This window comes from Hoplias malabaricus, chromosome 4 (genome assembly GCF_029633855.1).
Source record: "Hoplias malabaricus isolate fHopMal1 chromosome 4, fHopMal1.hap1, whole genome shotgun sequence".
NCBI classification, from domain to species: Eukaryota; Metazoa; Chordata; class Actinopteri; order Characiformes; family Erythrinidae; genus Hoplias; species Hoplias malabaricus.
This window is the reverse complement of record NC_089803.1, coordinates 34,727,186-34,745,684: the sequence shown is the minus strand read 5'-3', so window position 1 is coordinate 34,745,684 and position 18,499 is coordinate 34,727,186. Positions and strand designations below refer to the sequence as shown.

The 18,499-nt window shown below is 36.7% G+C and overlaps 1 protein-coding gene across 16 annotated transcripts in view; it reads left to right on the top strand.

Annotated features, from left to right (window-relative positions):
• LOC136694835 (neuronal cell adhesion molecule-like) overlaps positions 1-18,499 on the top strand; it is a 98,375-nt gene that overhangs the window by 62,433 nt on the left and 17,443 nt on the right. For 5 of the 16 annotated variants that reach the window (XM_066668672.1, XM_066668675.1, XM_066668665.1 and 2 more), the window contains exons 3-18: positions 3,659-3,839; positions 5,624-5,641; positions 6,966-7,071; positions 7,986-8,182; positions 9,097-9,219; positions 10,762-10,932; positions 11,325-11,381; positions 13,181-13,292; positions 13,876-14,060; positions 14,464-14,595; positions 14,799-14,942; positions 15,483-15,594; positions 16,003-16,169; positions 17,124-17,271; positions 17,691-17,815; positions 18,132-18,161. In XM_066668672.1, the coding sequence (XP_066524769.1) occupies positions 3,746-3,839; positions 5,624-5,641; positions 6,966-7,071; positions 7,986-8,182; positions 9,097-9,219; positions 10,762-10,932; positions 11,325-11,381; positions 13,181-13,292; positions 13,876-14,060; positions 14,464-14,595; positions 14,799-14,942; positions 15,483-15,594; positions 16,003-16,169; positions 17,124-17,271; positions 17,691-17,815; positions 18,132-18,161 (1,921 nt within the window). In that variant the 5' untranslated portion in view covers positions 3,659-3,745. The remainder of the gene's footprint in view (positions 1-3,658; positions 3,840-5,623; positions 5,642-6,965; positions 7,072-7,985; positions 8,183-9,096; positions 9,220-10,761; positions 10,933-11,324; positions 11,382-13,180; positions 13,293-13,875; positions 14,061-14,463; positions 14,596-14,798; positions 14,943-15,482; positions 15,595-16,002; positions 16,170-17,123; positions 17,272-17,690; positions 17,816-18,131; positions 18,162-18,499) is intronic. The other 11 variants (XM_066668682.1, XM_066668676.1, XM_066668671.1 and 8 more) reach the window with 5 other exon arrangements.

Here is an 18,499-nt window from a genome sequence, read left to right as displayed (position 1 = left end):
GAATAGGGCCTTATCAATGTTGCAATCGTAGGTGGTAACATGACTGCAATTATCATGTAAATGAAGCTAATCTGATATCATAATGAGCACCTTGCTGCAGCCCATGCTCTGTTAGCCTTTCTATGCTGGGACACGCTAATCATTTAATAGAGTATGGAAAAGTACCTCTAGGTAATAACTCTATTTTATGCACTTCTGTATAATCACAGGGAACTGCAGCAATATAGTGCATCAGAAATATACAGGACCTTTTCTACACAAGGCCATTAACTTCAGCTGGAATGAGCACTTACTGTCAAGTCGAAAGAAAAAAAAATTACACAGGCTTGCTGAAAAGCAATGACCAGAACGGTAGCTAATGCCAAAAAGCCTTGAGTGCTGTAAACTTATTTCCTCCACGTCTTCTGCTTCCAGTCACACGCACACATGTACACACATACACCCACACACACACCACATGTCCCCCACTCCCCATTTCCCCATCTCTTCTCCTCCTCCTTTTGTACAAATAGAATCCTCCAGACTTTCAGAAGTGTCAGGTCAGTCAGTCTGCATGTGAAAGTTCCAGCCTTTGGTTGGTTGACGCTATAATGAAACCTTCACGCTGCCCAGCAACAATGAAGCCTCTTTAGAAGCCTGTGTTTGATTGGCAGCTGCATTCTGAGTTTCATTTGACTTTGAAGAGGTAAGTGTTTCCACAGGGAGAATGTGCTGCTGAATCCATGGTGACCAGGCACTCGGGATTTCAGTGTTTACTGTTACATTAGTGATGTACATTAACTCTTCTGGTTCGTACCTGCTTCCATAGCTTTCAACAAATAGACCTCATTTGAATTTAATAAATGTAGATTAATACATTTAAAAAAATATTCATATAACATCTGTCGGTAAATCACTGTACATACACTGGAATTTATGATATTTTAACTTATACAGCAATTTGTTTTGACCACACAGTTGGTTTGGTTGAGAAATATACTGCTGGTGTTGTTAAGTCAAGGCAAGACAAGGAAAAATATTCAAAAATATTGAATCAATCCATTGGTTTCTAAATAATCATAAGGTTTAGGCTGCCAATAACTGCTTCTGTTTCTATCTAAGTTTCTATCTTGGTGCATATTAAAGCAGAAAATGATTACATCAGATAACATCTGTATAATCATGTTCAAGCTGTGACATTTTCAGTTAGATTCTGAAAGAGAGTGCTGGAGAACAGCAGGCCTTCCTCAGTTTTCAAACTGGTTGTTGCTTTTCCGTGGGTAGCTGCAACAGTGGAATATTTAAACAAGCTGTAATTGGTCAGAAATGAAAAGAAGATAATGCAGGAAGTAAGATGAGCTTTGAAATGTTTACACATTGACTGGAAATGAAATCATATGTAGAGTAACCTGGCAGCTGTTGAAAAGCCTCGCTTTAACCCGATTGTGAAAAAAGACGCTAGTGCACTGGGGATACTTTGCTCATCTTTGTTCTTTAAAAAAAAAAATATTGGATGAAAGCAATAAATTACTCAATGGTGCTTTATATTTAACATTACAGATAGGTTGATCTGCTCAATCACTGAATGCCACAAGTGATGTTATTTAAAATGTACAGTTAAAATCATGGTAGCATTGAGTATACACTGATTATTCATGCATTTCTGCCATAATACTTCACATTGTACCACTAAAGAGTACAAAAAGAGTAAAATTACTATAAACTACACATACACCGATCAGCAATAACATTAAATGTATCTCTTTGTTACTGCACTCATTGTCCATTTATCATCTACACTTCCCATATAGGTGCACTTTTTAAACTACTACAGATTTGAAGTCTATTTGTCTTGTTAGCTTCTTCTTAGCCCCATTTCACCATGGTCACCATTCCTGACCATTGAAGAGCAGGTATGATTTTGGACAATGACTGTAGAAAGATGGAAGTCGTTTTAATGTTATGGCTGACTAATGTATAATCAAATTACTATAATATATAGCAATTGTTAGAAGGTACCTATAAATCTGGGCAGCCCTGACCCAGTGTACATTTTGTAAACAAGATATAAATGTAAACACAGTTGATGCTTTAGAAGTCTAAAATCTTCAGTCACCAATGAGCTGGTGGAGATGCTGCAGAGTTAAATGCTGCAATTTGTCTTATAACTGAAAAAGACGCTTTAATAAGCTGGGGTTCTGCTTGATTCAGAGGTAACCAATGGAGTCTCCCGTGTAACCTAATTGAGAGTAGGAGTAAAATAACCTCATATCCAATTGTCAGCAGGGAGAAAGCAAAGGCAGCAACTTAATTAGACTCTAGGTCATGGGCGGTAGGGAAGGAAAGTAATGCTGGAGCTTTTATCACTCACATTAACTGTTGATTTGATATTTGATAGGTATAAAATATTTAGCATGAAACAGGATGAAATCACAAAAAATTACCCTTGTGTTCTCTTAGTCAGAGTCCAGTGGTGTTTCCCTCATGCCTTGCAGTCAATAACACAGTGGTCTAACAGGATTGCTATGAATGTAGTCATTTTAGTAAAGGAGTGTGCACCAGTGCAGTTATAAACCGTGTCTGCACATCTTAATTTAATAGGATTATATGATCATATTTCAATCATATGCTTTTATTATTGGTTTATGGTGAATTTTACAACATTAAAGCATGCATTGTGCAATATAGGATTTTATTCTTTTCACTGTGTATCATCAAACTTTCTAATATGTTATTTGTTAGAAAGTGGCTTTTCTTTTACCATGCTTTTTAAATGTAATATTTATTATATGATTGGATTATTATCAAAATATAGAATAAAATGCTTTGAAAAACAACAGATTTGTTTTAATCATATTATGCTAATTACAGTGTGCAAAAGTTTGGGAACTCCTGGTCAAAACGTTTTGTTAAAATTGTCTTGCTCTCCCTGTCTCTCTCTCTCTCTCTCTCTCTCTCTCTCTCTCTCTCTCTCTCTCTCTCTGTGTAGATTGCTGGTTATTATAAAATGAGCATTAATTACATAAAGTACATTTACATATTTTGTGTGTGTCAGTTATTTCAATTTATAGCATTATCTTTTCTAATAAAACTCTCAAGCGCAAACTGAAAGTTTTGAAATGTACAGAATTTCTGAGCTTCTTTCATAAAATAAATAATATCAGACTTCTCCATGCTGTTGTTATTGACTATAGGGTTAATCTAGACTTGCTGTACCTGGTAGGTTTTTGTTAACACTATACATTCCTTTTCTTATTTGCATGCTTCGACTGTACAACTTTTACATTCAAGCAGATTTGGATAAAAAGCTTCTGCCTAACAAATAAATGTAAATCAGAATGTAAATGTAAAGTTGCTGTGTGCTAGTCTCTGTATCTCTGTAATGTTATAAAACGCTGGATGTATTTAAGGAATTACCATTCTGTACAACCTCAGCTGTTGCTCTCCTTGTCCTTTTCACTGTTTTGCATTTTTATGCAATTCATTTTCTGACAGTTTTCCTTCTATCTACATCTCTCCCTCCTCCTCTTTCTGCTCCACATCTCTCTTTATTATCTGTCCCTAATTCCAAGTCCAAGTTGTTGATATTCTGTCTCTCTCTCTCTCTCTCTCTCTCTCTCTCTCTCTCTCTCTCTCTCTCTCTCTCTCTCTCTCTCTCTCTCTCTCACTGTCTTTGCAGTGGTGGATGTTCTTGTGTAGGCTAGTGTCCATCTTGAGGAGAGAGGCGGGACAAAGCTCAGTCTAAACGAGGCTCTATTAGTCACTCATGCCAATGATGGACATATTGAGAGACTGCTGGAAGCTACTGCTGGTGCTTTTCCTGGGTAACGTGGTCATGGCACTGGAGGTCCCTCTTGACCGTGAGTACCAAAACAAACCGTATGAGCACACACACACATACTTGCACACTGTCAGCAGTGCCCTACATAACTCCCCCTCACACTCTTCAGCTGAGAAAACAGGCTCAGATATGTCTGTCATCACACGTCTCCTGATACTAAAGATACTGAAGATGTGTAGACCACAGAATCCTTTGTTCACAATGTGTTGTAGCCTGGAGAGGTACATGAATGAATATATTCGATAAAGGTAGCTATACCCCCTTGCTATTTCATTTGTAAATGATTACACAGTGAGAGAGACAGAGAAAGGGAAACAAAGTAGAGGTGGGGATATTAAAAGAGAGAAAAGATTAGTAATAGCAAGAGATTAAGGGGAGTCATAATTCACTGTAGGTACTTGGCTCTTTCCTGTGTGATTATGACCTCAATTCATATAGCATTATGAAAATAAAAGACGTATAAATGTGCTATACTCTAGCGCCAGCCAACTTTATCCTCTTGACCTATTCACAGCCAGTAGAGACCACATGAGTATGAACAATCAGTACAGAAAATAGAAATAGGATGATTTATGAAATACTACGGCACTGTATAAAACTCATTGATAATCACATCTTTTCATGGCTGGCTAAACAAGCTTTGCCTATGGTACTGGCCATAAATGTCAAATTTCACTCAAAAAGTAGGAAAACATCACCTGAACTAAGTGGTAATGTCTTCTAGTCTATAGGACTCAAATGTTAGGATTAGGGTTACAAAATTCCAGTAATTTTCTAAGTTGGGAATTACGGGTAAGTATGGGAATTAACAGGAATTAGCGGGTAATTGTGGGAATTAATGGGAATAAAATGGGAATATTCAAAGCTAAAAGAGAGAAACTTACATATAGTTGGTAAAAAATATACTGAAGCATGATCTTGGCTAAAATAATTTGATATGATACCAAAACAGTTGAATAGCACAGCTGCTCCTCAATCCCAGTCTCACGGCACATTACACACTAAAGGGCTACTGAGACCATACCCCCTGCACTGTTCATTCCTCCATCACACAATTCTAGATTTAACACATACATTTGAAGATTGCAAAACACAATCTGTTTTGAAGTGTGAAAAAGACATAATATTTTCCTTATATTCCTCTCTTTATTAATTCATATTTATTTGTAGTCTGACAGGCTAGGGCTTCAGTTTAGCTCCTGAAGATTTATTGAATTGAATTTGAATTGAACTCAGGAGCTAGCTTGGCTTTGCCATGATGAAATAATATGCACAGATATGTCATGTTTTAGACAGTAGGCAGGCCCGAGGGCCTTGCCGTGCTAAACAGCAAGCAGTACTTGATATGCCATATTTATTAAAGTTGTAAGTGTGATGTGACAAGCGAATTGACAAGAGAACTCTAGTTTTTGGTAAAATGATGTTGACGTCAATATTCAATATATTTTTACCAATGCTGTGATTTTAACTGACCATGCCTTTTATGCTCTTTATCTGTTCCTACACTCTGAGTGATACCTCAGTGATTCCATTTAGAAGAACATTAGTGGGCAGATACCAAAACTGAATATTATATTATATAATATATATAATATTATACTCAGCAAAGCCACAAGCATTTATAGCATCTGAATGGAAATCTAGTGTGATAATACAATCTTTGATTTGATTGAAGCTTCAATTGTGTAAAATCACTATGTATTGTAGATAGATCTTTTAAAACTCTGTTTTTGAATCAGCACAAACACCTAACTTTCTTTGACACTTGTCATTGTTTTTCCTCTTTGCTTTTGGGGAATAAAGCAAAAATTCTGGAAGGATGTAAGTCATTACTTGGTGTAATTGTGATGTGGCAGATTTGTTTTGACAGTTTGGCTTAGTTTGGGTTTTACATTTGCTGCATTTATTTTTATTTTTTTCTTTATTTTTTTTTTTCTTTATTTATTTATTTCTTTTTTGTGTGAACGACTGAGAAGCATTGTTTTGCACGCTCCCACTGCACAGTTCCTTTGCTGTAATGCTTTCCTTTAAGAAGGAAATTCAACAATAAACAAATGGAGATACAGCAAAAAAAAAACATTTTCATGTTTTGTCATGAAATTTGATGAACTTTGTCATGTTTATTTAATATCATTTTGTGTATAGACATTTTGCATGATTGTCTTGCATTTTTAAAAAATTGTTGTGCTTTTTTTGCTTTGCTCTTTCTTTGCTTGATTAGAAACAAACCGTTCCTGCATGACTTACTGAGTACATAGAAAACAGTGCAGGCTTTGAATTTATTTGATATGTGTGTCATTTCTACATTAGTGACATGTTTTACCAGGGTGTAGAAATGTATTTCTGTTTGTGTATTTTGCACTGCTGTGCAAAAGTTAGAAGCCACATTTCTAGTTTAAACAATCAGTAAGTACAAGCTATTCATATTTTGAAAACAGATTAATAAGATAGAATACATGAGGAAAGAGAAAATCAAAACAAGTAACTGACAATATAAAAATAATTTAAACAGCTGTGTCAAAGCTGGAACATTCTAAAAAACGCATAAGACGTTTGTAAAAACATAAACTTTAAGTATTAGATAAACACTACTTAAAAAATATCATTTTTGAGAGGTGGGAGAAATTCAAGTTCCACTCTTGCTTCAGAACTGAAAACATCCACAGGTGTTTCTGTGCATCCATCCTCTTTAAGAAGCACTGTGCAACACTTCGTGTATGAAAGAATGTCTAGCTGTCAAGAAGCTGTTATTTAGAAAACATCTTTTGCCAATTAAACAAAGATGATTTCATTGAAAAACAAAAATAAATGGGAGTTGGAGATGGCAAAAGATATACACAGTAAACACTGAAGCTCCTGTGTCATTTTGATTTAATATTTTTACATTTTTTAAATATTTTTCGGCTTCAATATCTGTTTAAATTAGAAGTTAAATAAAGTAGTGCTGATTACAGTTTTTTGTGTAGTTTTTTTTTAACAGTATTGGACTATATTCATGTGGAAATGTACATATTTAAATCAAGTAAATTCAATGCTTCACTGTTCTTTTTCAGTGTGTGCTCGTGTGATTGCTGTGTATGAGTGAATGATGATGATACAATGTAAAACGGTCTCTAGATTATTTGCTGTGTGTGTGTGACTTTAGTGCCGCAGCCTCCAACAATAACCCACCAGTCCCCTAAAGATTACATCGTTGACCCACGGGAAAACATCATCATTCACTGTGAAGCCAAAGGAAAGCCTCACCCGAGGTGGGTGATTTACACTTCTCCCGTTCATATACAACACTCGCTTTATGTACTGACTAATCGTATGTGCATAGGCTCTTTGTAAACTACGGAGTCAGAAATCCTCTTTTACTGAGCCTCGATAAGAGGATTTGATGGACCTCCTGAGGCATGTGAAAAGAAAACACTTCAGCGATAAATATTTCTATACAGTACAGCATATGGCAAATAAAAATCGCCTTCAAAATCAGAGAGGCACAGGGCTTGAGTTGCACTAAAGACGATCTAACAGCAGGCAGCTACGGCTTTAATGTTACAATGCCACATTTTATTCTGACTGGGTTTTAAAACTGATTGTCTGATTGTGAGAGTGCATAGAGGTACATTATGAATATTTGCTGCTTTGTTCTTTCTGATTTTGGCAAAGACCCTTAATGAGTATATCACTTCTAAGGAAGAATTCAGAGCGGCATTAAGATGAAGCAATGTTAACTGAGAGCTCATCAGGAATTAAAGTCAGTATAAGTTGTGAAATGCTCTTTATATCTGACTGATTTGTGTTGGTCTAAAACGGGCTGTTGAATGATCATGTTTACATTACTGCTGTGATAATGAGGGAAAATGGGAATGTGTTTTTTCACCTCATTAATTATTTATGTCATTATGCAGTAGTTTAAATAGGCCTCATATTGTATGCGGCCACTAGAGCAAAAATTTCTTGCGATTTTTGTCCCTAAGCGTAGATGTTTAATTTAAAATGTTCTACTTTTATATTTACTCTTATTGTACAGAATTGTAACTTTTATTTTTAAACAGTGTGGTGAATATTAGACTATATTGTCTAGCCCTATATTTATGTTTACCATACTGCTGAAAGAGTGTCTGAATTATATTTCTGTTTTACTTTTATTTAAAATTCTCTCACTGTGCTCTCACAGATTCTCATGGACAAGGAATGGAATACATTTTGATATTGATAAAGAACCCAAAGTGACAATGAAGGGTCACTCAGGCACCCTGACTATTGACATCAGTGGAGGAGAGAAAGTAGAGGCATATGAAGGTGTTTACCAATGCACTGCCCGCAATGAGCACGGGACAGCCGTGTCCAACAACATTGTAATCCGACAATCCAGTAAGTCAACACCTTTAACATTTTCCCCTCACTATTTTTACATCTTCTTTGGGGTACATGTTCATTTATTCATCTGCACATATTCATTTAAATGCTTTGTTTTTTAACATGGTCATTAACAATGTTTTCTTTTCATCACCTCCATCATTTCTATTTAAAACAAGACACATTTGACATCATCAAAGCACTTATATTGGAAGGTATATATATATTCAAACTCAGAGCATGCCAAGTTTCCTAAATGTTCCTAAAATTTTCTCCTCATTTTTTTATTTAGGTAGCATTCAAACAGCAGATCACAGCTTAAAAGTGAAAATGTAATTTACACAATTTCCCCTTAAACCTGAATGTGGTCAGTTAGCCCAGGCTTGACAAGGTTGTTTTTTTCTTTTCTTTTATTGTTGTGGTGGCTAATGGAGCTAACATGAATATGAAAACATATTTTTCTTATACATATTATCTGCATAAATCACATCAAACAATATCAGCATTGTGTGTTTCTTGGACAAATTTCTATTTTATAGTTTAAAATGCTGGCCATTGCCATCAACAAGCATAAGATTTGTTTAAATTTGAAATAGAACAACTCCAATAAGTCAGTTAAGTTTGAGGCAGGTGTATGACTGTTTAGGGGTACAGATTGGCAGGTTGCTTGTTTTCTACATTATTTTCATAACCCACTGTAAAAATGTAGACGCAACCCTTGGGCAGCAGTTGTCAGGGCTGTCTGTCTGGCTGTATTTGAGGGAAGAAGGAAATTGTGTAAATGAAATTTTGGGCTAAACACAAATTCCTTCCCATTCCTTACCTCTCCTCATCATCTAATCTCTAACGTGATGTTTTCCCATTTGGATTAAAGTGTGTGTATAGCACTTTTAACAAAGGTATTGTGTATTATTTGTTTTGATCTGTAGGATCCCCTCTATGGTCGAAAGAGAGGATCAAGCCAATCATTGTACAGCAGGGCGTGTCTCTTGTGCTGCAGTGTAGACCACCTGCAGGACTGCCTCCTCCCATCATCTTCTGGATGGACAACAGTAAGCATTACCTTTCAGCTGTCAGTACACCTCAGCAGTGCTGGGCCGTGTGCTCAGACATTGCAACAAGATCCTCCCTCCAGGCACAAATGCTTGAGCTGCTAACAACACCTTCACCTCACACATTGTTAGCATAAGTGCCAGTCTTCAGTAGGAGAGCGCCAAAATTACACTCACTGAGAGTCAAGCTGCAAGAATAAATGGCCGTTAATGCTTTAGCATTTTAATTATATTAAACTATTTTAATTTAACTTGATGAATATTGACTTCACAGAGTTTGTCTCTCAAAAAAAGGAATGGAACATTTCTGGGTAAAATATATTTAAAATATTTTTGAAAGTAAGTATTCTGCCTGAGGTGAAACCAAGTGGATGTCTTCCAAGGGTTTCTTGCAATTTATCAAGGAAATAGAAATGATCTTAGCATACATGACAAGGCAAAAAAATGGCTCACTTTATTTAAATAATGAGTTTGTCACTGTAGATGCAATTATTGTGAGATGGATATATGCAGGAGAAGTGGTGAAGTGGAGGAGAACACAAGGTACCCTGAAGTGCTGATGTGCCTAGCATTTCAAAATCAGTCCTCGATTATAACTTTTGCAACATTCCAAACTTCCCCTGTAACATAACAAGAAGCAAGAGGCACCAGTGCAATTTCAGGTGAGAAGTTAGTTAAAAGAGGAATAATGACCTGTTTTTGTTTCTCATAGAATAGGATGTGCCCCAGAAAAGAAATCTTGATTATTTACAATAGTTCTTACAATTATATTGTTCTTCCTAATAGTTTCCAAACAGTTTGGGCAAGTTTATGAACATTCAACAAGCACATATAAATGTGGTGTTTGTGTGTCATGTACTTTTGAATATATTCATATTTTTTCAGATTTGACATAACTGCCAAATCCGAGTCAACTTTGCAGGGTCTTTTTGTCAAAGATGAAATATTTTATATTCACACAAAACAGAACTAGGTGAGATTTTCTACGATAAGTATTTTCTGATGTTGCCTTTCAACAGAATATAATGGTGGCTCTGAAATCTCAGCTCTCTGCTATTCTAGGAGTTTACTTGAGTACGACTCAATATATGAGGTCTATTGTAACATTACAAGCTACATTACTTTAGGATTGGTATAAGGCATTTCCATTTTTATGGCACTGTCATGGTTTAGTGCATTTATTCACTCCCACAGTAAGGTCAGTGGTGAACGACTTTGCATGCTTCTATTCTTCCTTTTTCTCCCTCTCTACATTTTTTTTACTCAATTTCCCTCTGTCTGCCTGCTCAAGGATGTAGCTGTCATCCAACCCCCTGCTCCAGCATTAAAGTCCTGCCTCACACTAGCCTTACCTGTCATCTTTTACTGCTCCCTGTCATACCTTTCTCTCTCTCCCTTTCCCTCCCTCCATCCCACCCTCTCTCTTTAAGTCCCTCACTCTGTCTCTTGCTCTGTCGCTCTCTTCTCCCTTTCTCACTTATATTTATATATCTCACTTTATATATATAATTCTCTCACTCTCAAAGATGTTTCTCTCCACAGATTTCCAGCGTCTGCCTCAGAGTCAGCGAGTCTCTCAGGGTCTGAATGGAGATCTTTACTTCTCCAATGTTATGACGGAGGACTCCAGAAGTGACTACATCTGTTACGCACGCTTCCCCCACACACAGACTATTCAGCAGAAGCAGCCCATCACCGTCCATGTCCTCAACAGTGAGTCCCTTATGAACACCGCATACATCTGTAGGAGAAACGCCACAGTCAGGGTTATTACAACACTCTTCTGGTGTCACCATTGCTCAAAGGAGACCATTGTCACGGATCACATGGGTTTTTGTTTGAGAAGGTTTCAGTAAAACCTCCAAGTCTCCTTTCATTGCTCAGAAATATTAGTCAGCCATGAGCAATAAAGGACACTCTTGAGTTATGCTTATGGAAAGTCAAATACACAGCATCAATTGTGAAGTGCTACCCAGTTTAACTTTCTTTGTTTCTGTATTTATCCACGCCTTTTATATTCTGTTCACAAACATGTTCTGTTCAGTCACATTTTCTTTGATTTTGAATATCTTTATTCATGCATTTGACCTTCTGTTGTGTTCCAGTGGATGCAATCAATGAGACAATGGCAGCTTATTTCAATGACACTGATTTGTTTGGTGGTGAGTGATGCCGCCCCCTAGTGATTGCCCCTTGATGGTTTAACCAAACCTAGAAATTAACCCCCGTCCTAGTTTAACCCACTGCACAGCTCAGTCACTAACATCAATCTTTAATCTATCTGTCCTTACCTATTCCAAACAAACCATTATACTGTGTGGGATTTCACAATCTCAAATATTTTCTTCCCTTTTTCCCTAGATTTTTGTTCTGATTTATTTATAACCTGCTCCTATCTGAATAGTAGATGTCCTTTTCTGAATGCATATTACATTTTTCCTCTGCCTGGAAGGCCTCTTTAGCTACAATTGCCAACAAGGTTTCTTATATACTAGACCAATTTTCAGTAACACCCTCCAGCAAGTTCATTATTCTTTGTTGTCAGAGAGAAAAAGCACAAAACACATAATTTACAGACACATACACAGAGGCCTCAGCAATTCAGTGTTTAATATATCCACCCTTTGCCATTATCACAATATCTTTTCTCTAAGTGAGACATGCTTTCACTTCGTCTAAGAAATCTTAGTTTTGAATATTTCCCCACCTTAAAATTCAGCCTTAGATGTTGGTTGCCTTTGCTGGCATTCATGATTCAGTTCATTTTATTAATCAGTCTAATTACAAATTTACACTTATCAGGCAATAAAATCTTTCTCTAAATTCCAACAGTTACATTTTTGCGACTAGTGTAGGATAAATTTACAAATCAACTTTAAAATATGAAGCATATAATTAAAAGATACTTATTTTAGCAGCAAATCCATCAGAAGTGCCTAAGAAATCCTATTATTTTGGTTCACTCTCTTGGTTGCTGGGGGGTGCATCTTAAATAATGCACTACTGCAATGTTGAGAACTTGGGATGCGCACCCTCTGACAGCTATATTGGTGAACTTCAATAACTCTCACACACACTCTCCAGTGAAACTGACTAATGCAAATGTAAGTACTGTTTTTCTGATGATAGTAATTTTTGGTGGTCTGACAGAAAAAAGACAAAAAAATTACTCTTCTGGATAATAGATGACTGTGGTTTGGACAGGAAATGAAGACATTTCATGTGGTTTTGACATTATTGTATTAGTCAAAAAAACAAAGGAACAATGAACAATGGAATTATTTATATATAATAACACAATTATAGAATTTTAGATGAAAACAAAAACTTTTGCTTTTCATTCCTCTATTCTGATCCCCTCATTCATTCAGTTCTACCACTCTGTGACACTCTGCTCATTTCTCATTGCTTGTACAACCTCATGTTTACTTTATGGGCCTGGTTTACCACAGTTTTTAGCATGACCACAAATCATCCTCAAACTGATTTGGCTATAAATCATACATAATGACGTGCTAAATATTTGATTGTGTATTCAAAACATTTTATTAATGTGCTACAAGCTATTGTAAATATGGCCCCATATATTTCATTTCTTTACTTCAACACATATTCTTTGCCATTTTCTTATGTTTGATTGATTAAAAGGATCCTCTTGTGAAGCACTGAGTTATTAGGAGACCGTAGCATGCAGTCAGAGGTAAAGTTTAGCCATGTCTAGTTAAATGATTAGCAATTTATGTAATGAACACAAACAGAACATGCTGTTGAAACAATAAGAACATAAGCATTTGAAAGTCCTATGGTCATAAATATATCTTAATAAGTAAAGAGAAGTTTTCAGTTTGCCTGTTAAAACAACATGTATACTTCAACAGGGCTTGATTTTAGCTGTTTAGATGGTGGTTTGGATGGTTTAGATGGTTCATATTCAGAGCAAAAGTTGTTATTCTAACTTCAGATGCCCCAGCAGAGGAGAGAAGTCCTTCATTTCTGGTGCCAACTGGTTCTACTAGCTCCAAGTTGGTCCTTAGAGGACAGGTTCTGGAGCTGGAGTGCATTGCTGATGGACTGTAAGCCTACACTTCTTTCTGCTTTTATTTTTGTACTCTGCTGTTGTTTTCTTCACATCATTATAACCCTTAAACCCTCAGGGCCTGTATGAGAGACTACACTTCAGTTGCTGACTTTTGTAGCAACAAAACATACGTATTAGTTTCTGAATCCAAAACCTTAACACTTAATATCTGAAGAATAATATTCTACAGATTCTGACAGAAATTGAATGCATTCTGCTATCTTAAGTATGATATAGATTCAAAATGTACAGTGTATGAGATGTGTGCATATGCTGTATAAGGTATTTCTCTTCATCAGTCAAATGCATCTCTGGGGAAATGGGGCTCCTCTCACCTCTGAGATCAGTTGGAGTGGTGCTTGTGATGCAGAACTAATCATCCTTCATCAGTACCTGACCTCACTAATGCTTTCGTGGTTGATCTACTTTTATAAAATCTTTGATTTTTGAAGGAATGTCATGTGATGAGCAAGTGTCTGCAAATTTCATTTCCTATTCTGAATGCAGTTAGGACTAAATAATCTACTCTGTTTGTTTCTTATCTCTCTCTTTTTCTCATTCCCTTCCTCTCAACACAGCCCCACTCCAGAGTTATCTTGGAGTAAAATCAGTGGTGAGCTCCCTACAAAGAGAGCCTTCTACCTAAACTTTCAGAAAACTCTGCGGATTGTGAACGTATCCGAGGCAGATGCTGGCGAGTACCGCTGCAAAGCTAAGAACCGCCTAGGCTCCGTCCACCACACCATCAGAGTAACAGTGAAAGGTGGGAGATGGATACCACATCAAACACACACTCAGCCACTTCAACTCACATTTGCCTTCTCTACATTTCCTCTTATTGATTTTTAAATGCAGTGCAGAATTGTATTATCTGGGGAACTGATGTTCTGTCGGTAAACGGGACTGAAGATTGGAAAAACAGTTATTAGATTGTTTTAGGAAAAACATTTTGATGTTGATTGCATCAACACATTTTACTGTAAGCTCCGTACTGTACACAGTTTTCAGCTGGAAAACTTGAGCACAGCTTATGATTTGTGGAGGTAATTAATTTTAGTGATTGACACCATAGCTGTTCTCACTCTTATTCTCTCTTTTTGCAGTGTAGATATATTTAAGAAAATGAAAGTTTTGTGTTTGACTTATGCTTGTTTGGTCTTTTCCAGCTGCTCCGTACTGGATCGATGCTCCTCGAAATCTGGTCTTGGCTCCGTTAGAGATGGGAGTGCTGACATGCCGAGCCGGAGGAAACCCCAAACCCATCATAAGCTGGTCCATCAACGGAGACCCTATTGAGAGTCAGTATCAGTATTTATCAGTCATCCTTAATGCAATATTCCTTCTGTGAGAGGGGATAAATTAAACCAAATAATAATGTGGAAATCAATAAAAATCCTACGTACACTGAATGTAATGTTAATCATGTAATATTATTAGACTTCCAGGTATTAAAGCTCATTTCTGTCTAGTATCAATTTGGGGTTGGTTTATTCTCCAATAGATGCTCCTCCAGATTCCAGTAGAAAAGTGGAGGATGATACTATTATCTTCACTGATGTTCAGACCGGGTCCAGTGCTGTGTACCAGTGTAATGCCTCAAATGAATATGGCTACCTGCTCTCCAATGTCTTCGTCAACGTTCTGGGTGCGTACATAACCGGAGGCTGGTTTAAGTCTCGCTAACAAAGCTTAAACACAACATATTTATTATTATATTTAACACAGTTATATAAACTTTTTCATGACACAGTTATACAGCTAACCTGTAAGTGATAATGAAAATAATCATTGGTATACTGTGAATAATATGTGTTGACTTAAGATTTAAGACTTTTGATTTAAAATTTACACCATATCTTCAAAGGTTTTTACACACTCTTTATAACGAGTGGACCCGTTGTGGGCACAGACATTCAGTTTCACACACATAGTATGTATAATCTCCATAGGAAGGCATGACATGAAGTAGGATGCCATTCCCACACCTAATCTTAAGACTTACTGCTGGATTACAGGCTGTTACTGCAGCAAAGAGGGAGAAACTACCTGTTAATACCCTTGATGTCAGAAGAAATATTAGGTTATTTAGTGTATGATGAGCATTCCAGCTGTTTCAGCAGAATATTAGCATTATCACCACAGCTGTTTTCTGTGTTGTTGTTTTAATTGGAGTTGTCTGTTACAGCGGAGCCCCCAAGGGTTCTCACTCCTCTGAATAAAGTCTACCAGGTCATCATGAACAAGCCAGCTCTTCTGGACTGTGCCTCCTTTGGCTCTCCCTTACCAGTAGTCACGTGGTATGTGTGTGTTTGTGTGTGTGCAATGCACTCGTTACACTTTTGTTTTGACATTGCTTTCACAGTTCTTCAGCACAGAGCTTTAATAAGACTATTAAATATTGCCTTATATAGTCTAGTTCTAAAGAGTTTTTTCCATTTTTTTTTAAAGTTATTAAACTTAAAAAATTAGGTGTTTCATCTGAACTGAGTCATGGTTTCTCTAACATACAGCATCAACAGAAATTACTGTAGATTTTCTACAAAAATATAATGAGTGTCCTGAAGCCAAAGCAGGATCACTTTAACTGCATATGCAGATTTATTTATTTTACATCTAATCAAGCATTTTCACCATGGAGCTTTCTTAAATGGCCAACAGCACATAGCAGTATACTGGTTTGATCACATTAGCTTTTTTCTCCACAGGTATAAGAATAGCCGTACTGGCGTTCTGGTCGGAGACCCTTTTGTGTTTTATGAAAATGGAACTCTAGAGATCCCTGTGGCGCAGGCCTCCAACAATGGAAAATACACCTGCGTGGCCACCAATACCTTTGGCATCTCTGAAAATCATGTATATCTGGAGGTAAAAGGTGAGTGCTTATATAGAATGCAACATTGGAGTTTTAAAGAGAAACTTTAGTTGGCTTGAATCAGGAATTATTTTTTTAAATAAGTTTCAAGTTTTTCCCTCTCCTGTTTTTCATGTTCATAGCATTCCTTGATATCTTCATCACTGGGAATGCTTGTGATGCCCTCCCACCTCCTTCTAAGCATTAAGGTTGAGAGGTTTAGTCCTTAGCTTGCGAGTCGCATGTTTTGCAGATGAAGACAAATGAGGTTAAGTGCTTTTCCAAAGAGCATAACAGGAAATATTGCAGGTCCATTAGGCCTGAAAACCTTTATCAATTATTGGCTACTAGCAGACTGTTTGGCAGCTATTGTGTGGTTCAGGGCTAATCCTTAACTTTAAAAGGAAAACTTACCTACATTATTGAGCATATTTATGGACCACCCTTTATTTGTCTTAAATTTCAGAGACATGCTAGCTATTAAATGCCAATGACTTGTCAAATGTTCTGACGAAAAAGTCATCATTCGGTGTTGAAGTGTGAGATCAGGTCCTAGTCCATTGTCCAGCCACTTTTTTTGTTTTTCTTTGCACATGCTGTTTTTGTTTTCTTTTATCAGTAACTGCTTTCTAACAGCTACATACCTTTATAGTTCCATAGGGTTGTTTTTTCTCACAGTGGAGGGACAAACAAAAACACCTTATTTTTGTATTTTTATTTGAATTCAAAATTTCCTTTTACAAATAAATTGGTTTAAATAGGTTTTTCTCAAATATCTCCTGAAAGTGCTCCTGAAAGTTTTTCATTATCTCCACTTAATTCTGTTTTGCCTGGAATGGTCTCTGATTTTGCACAGTACTGCGTCTAGGAAACAAATACACATGCAATATTTTTTCTCTGATAAGACCTTACTGAGACCTTTGTAGCTTTGAGTCAGTGCTCATTGTCTGATGTGTTTAACTCTTTGTCCTTCAGAGCCCACTCGGATCCTGAAGCAGCCTGAATATAAGGTTGTCCAGAGGAACAGGGATGTGGTGTTTGAGTGTAAAGTGAAGCATGACCCATCCCTCGTTCCTACTACAACCTGGCTCAAAGATGACGGCGAGCTTCCTGATCATGAGAGGTATTTATTATTGAAATATATATGGTGTAGTATTATTGCCAAGTCAGGGCATATATATATTTCATCATTGCATATTCAGAACAGATATCATAAGAAAGCATTCTGTCATATTTATATGTTAACAGTCCTCTATTGATTAGACTTATTTTAGATTATTGCACATTAAATAATGGTTCTTGAACATTTAAGCTACATCCATAGCATTATTTCCTGCTAGCTCACTGAAAGATATAGTTATAGAGCCTAATGGAAACATACCAACTTTCCCAAAAATTCTCTATACAGATAATGACAAAATAGTAAAACCTATACCAAATGCATATTTACTGTATATGACTTCACTTATGATAAACTTTATCATTCATTGTGCATCCAGTCTTACCCTCCCTGCTGGCTGACATTGTTATAATTGCTTTCAGATTCATTGTGAACCCAGATAGTCTTACCATCATCAAAGTGACAGAGAATGATGAAGGGACCTACACATGCATCACAAACACCACGCTAGATCAGGACTCAGCCAGTGCACAGCTCACTGTTGTCGGTAGGTCAGATTTTCTATTTTTCTTGAGTGAATTGCATTATTAGTTATGTTCGCTACTGAAAAATGATACCAACTGAATTTAAAGACTTTTCTCTGGTAGGCCTGTCCCAGCTCCTAGTCTGTGACAATGCAAAAAAGTAAATGACTGATCTCAGAAATTGTTTTTGTTTTTTTGTTGTTGTTATGAAGAATCCCTTTCGTGAGCACTGCAGTATTACCTGATCTACTATTTATATGATTCTGCAACAGTATTAAAGACGTTTGTATTCATTCTTATTTCTAACACCCTACTCATTCCTACTCTGTGCAATCTCAGAGGCCCCCCCTACGCCAGCAGTCATTTACGGTAAAAAAGGTCTCACGCACACCACATCACATCCCATCCTCCCCTGGGCTGGTGTATGTGTGGAGGTGCAGTTGCGCATGCTGTGCTGTAGCTACATATTCATCGCTGTTTGGCTGTTTCTTTGATGTCTGTGTTGTAACTTCATTACAGCATTGCTTCAGCCACAGGTTTATAACCATCTGTTAAAGATTCTTCAAATAGGTTTAAGATTTTCATCTCCTTCTCAATCTTCTTTTCAAGTTTCTTCTTTCTTTGAAATATAGGGCTAGATTTTATTGTGGTGTTATGAATGAGTGATTTTATAAATATTTCTTATTATCTCAACATTGTCTTTTGGA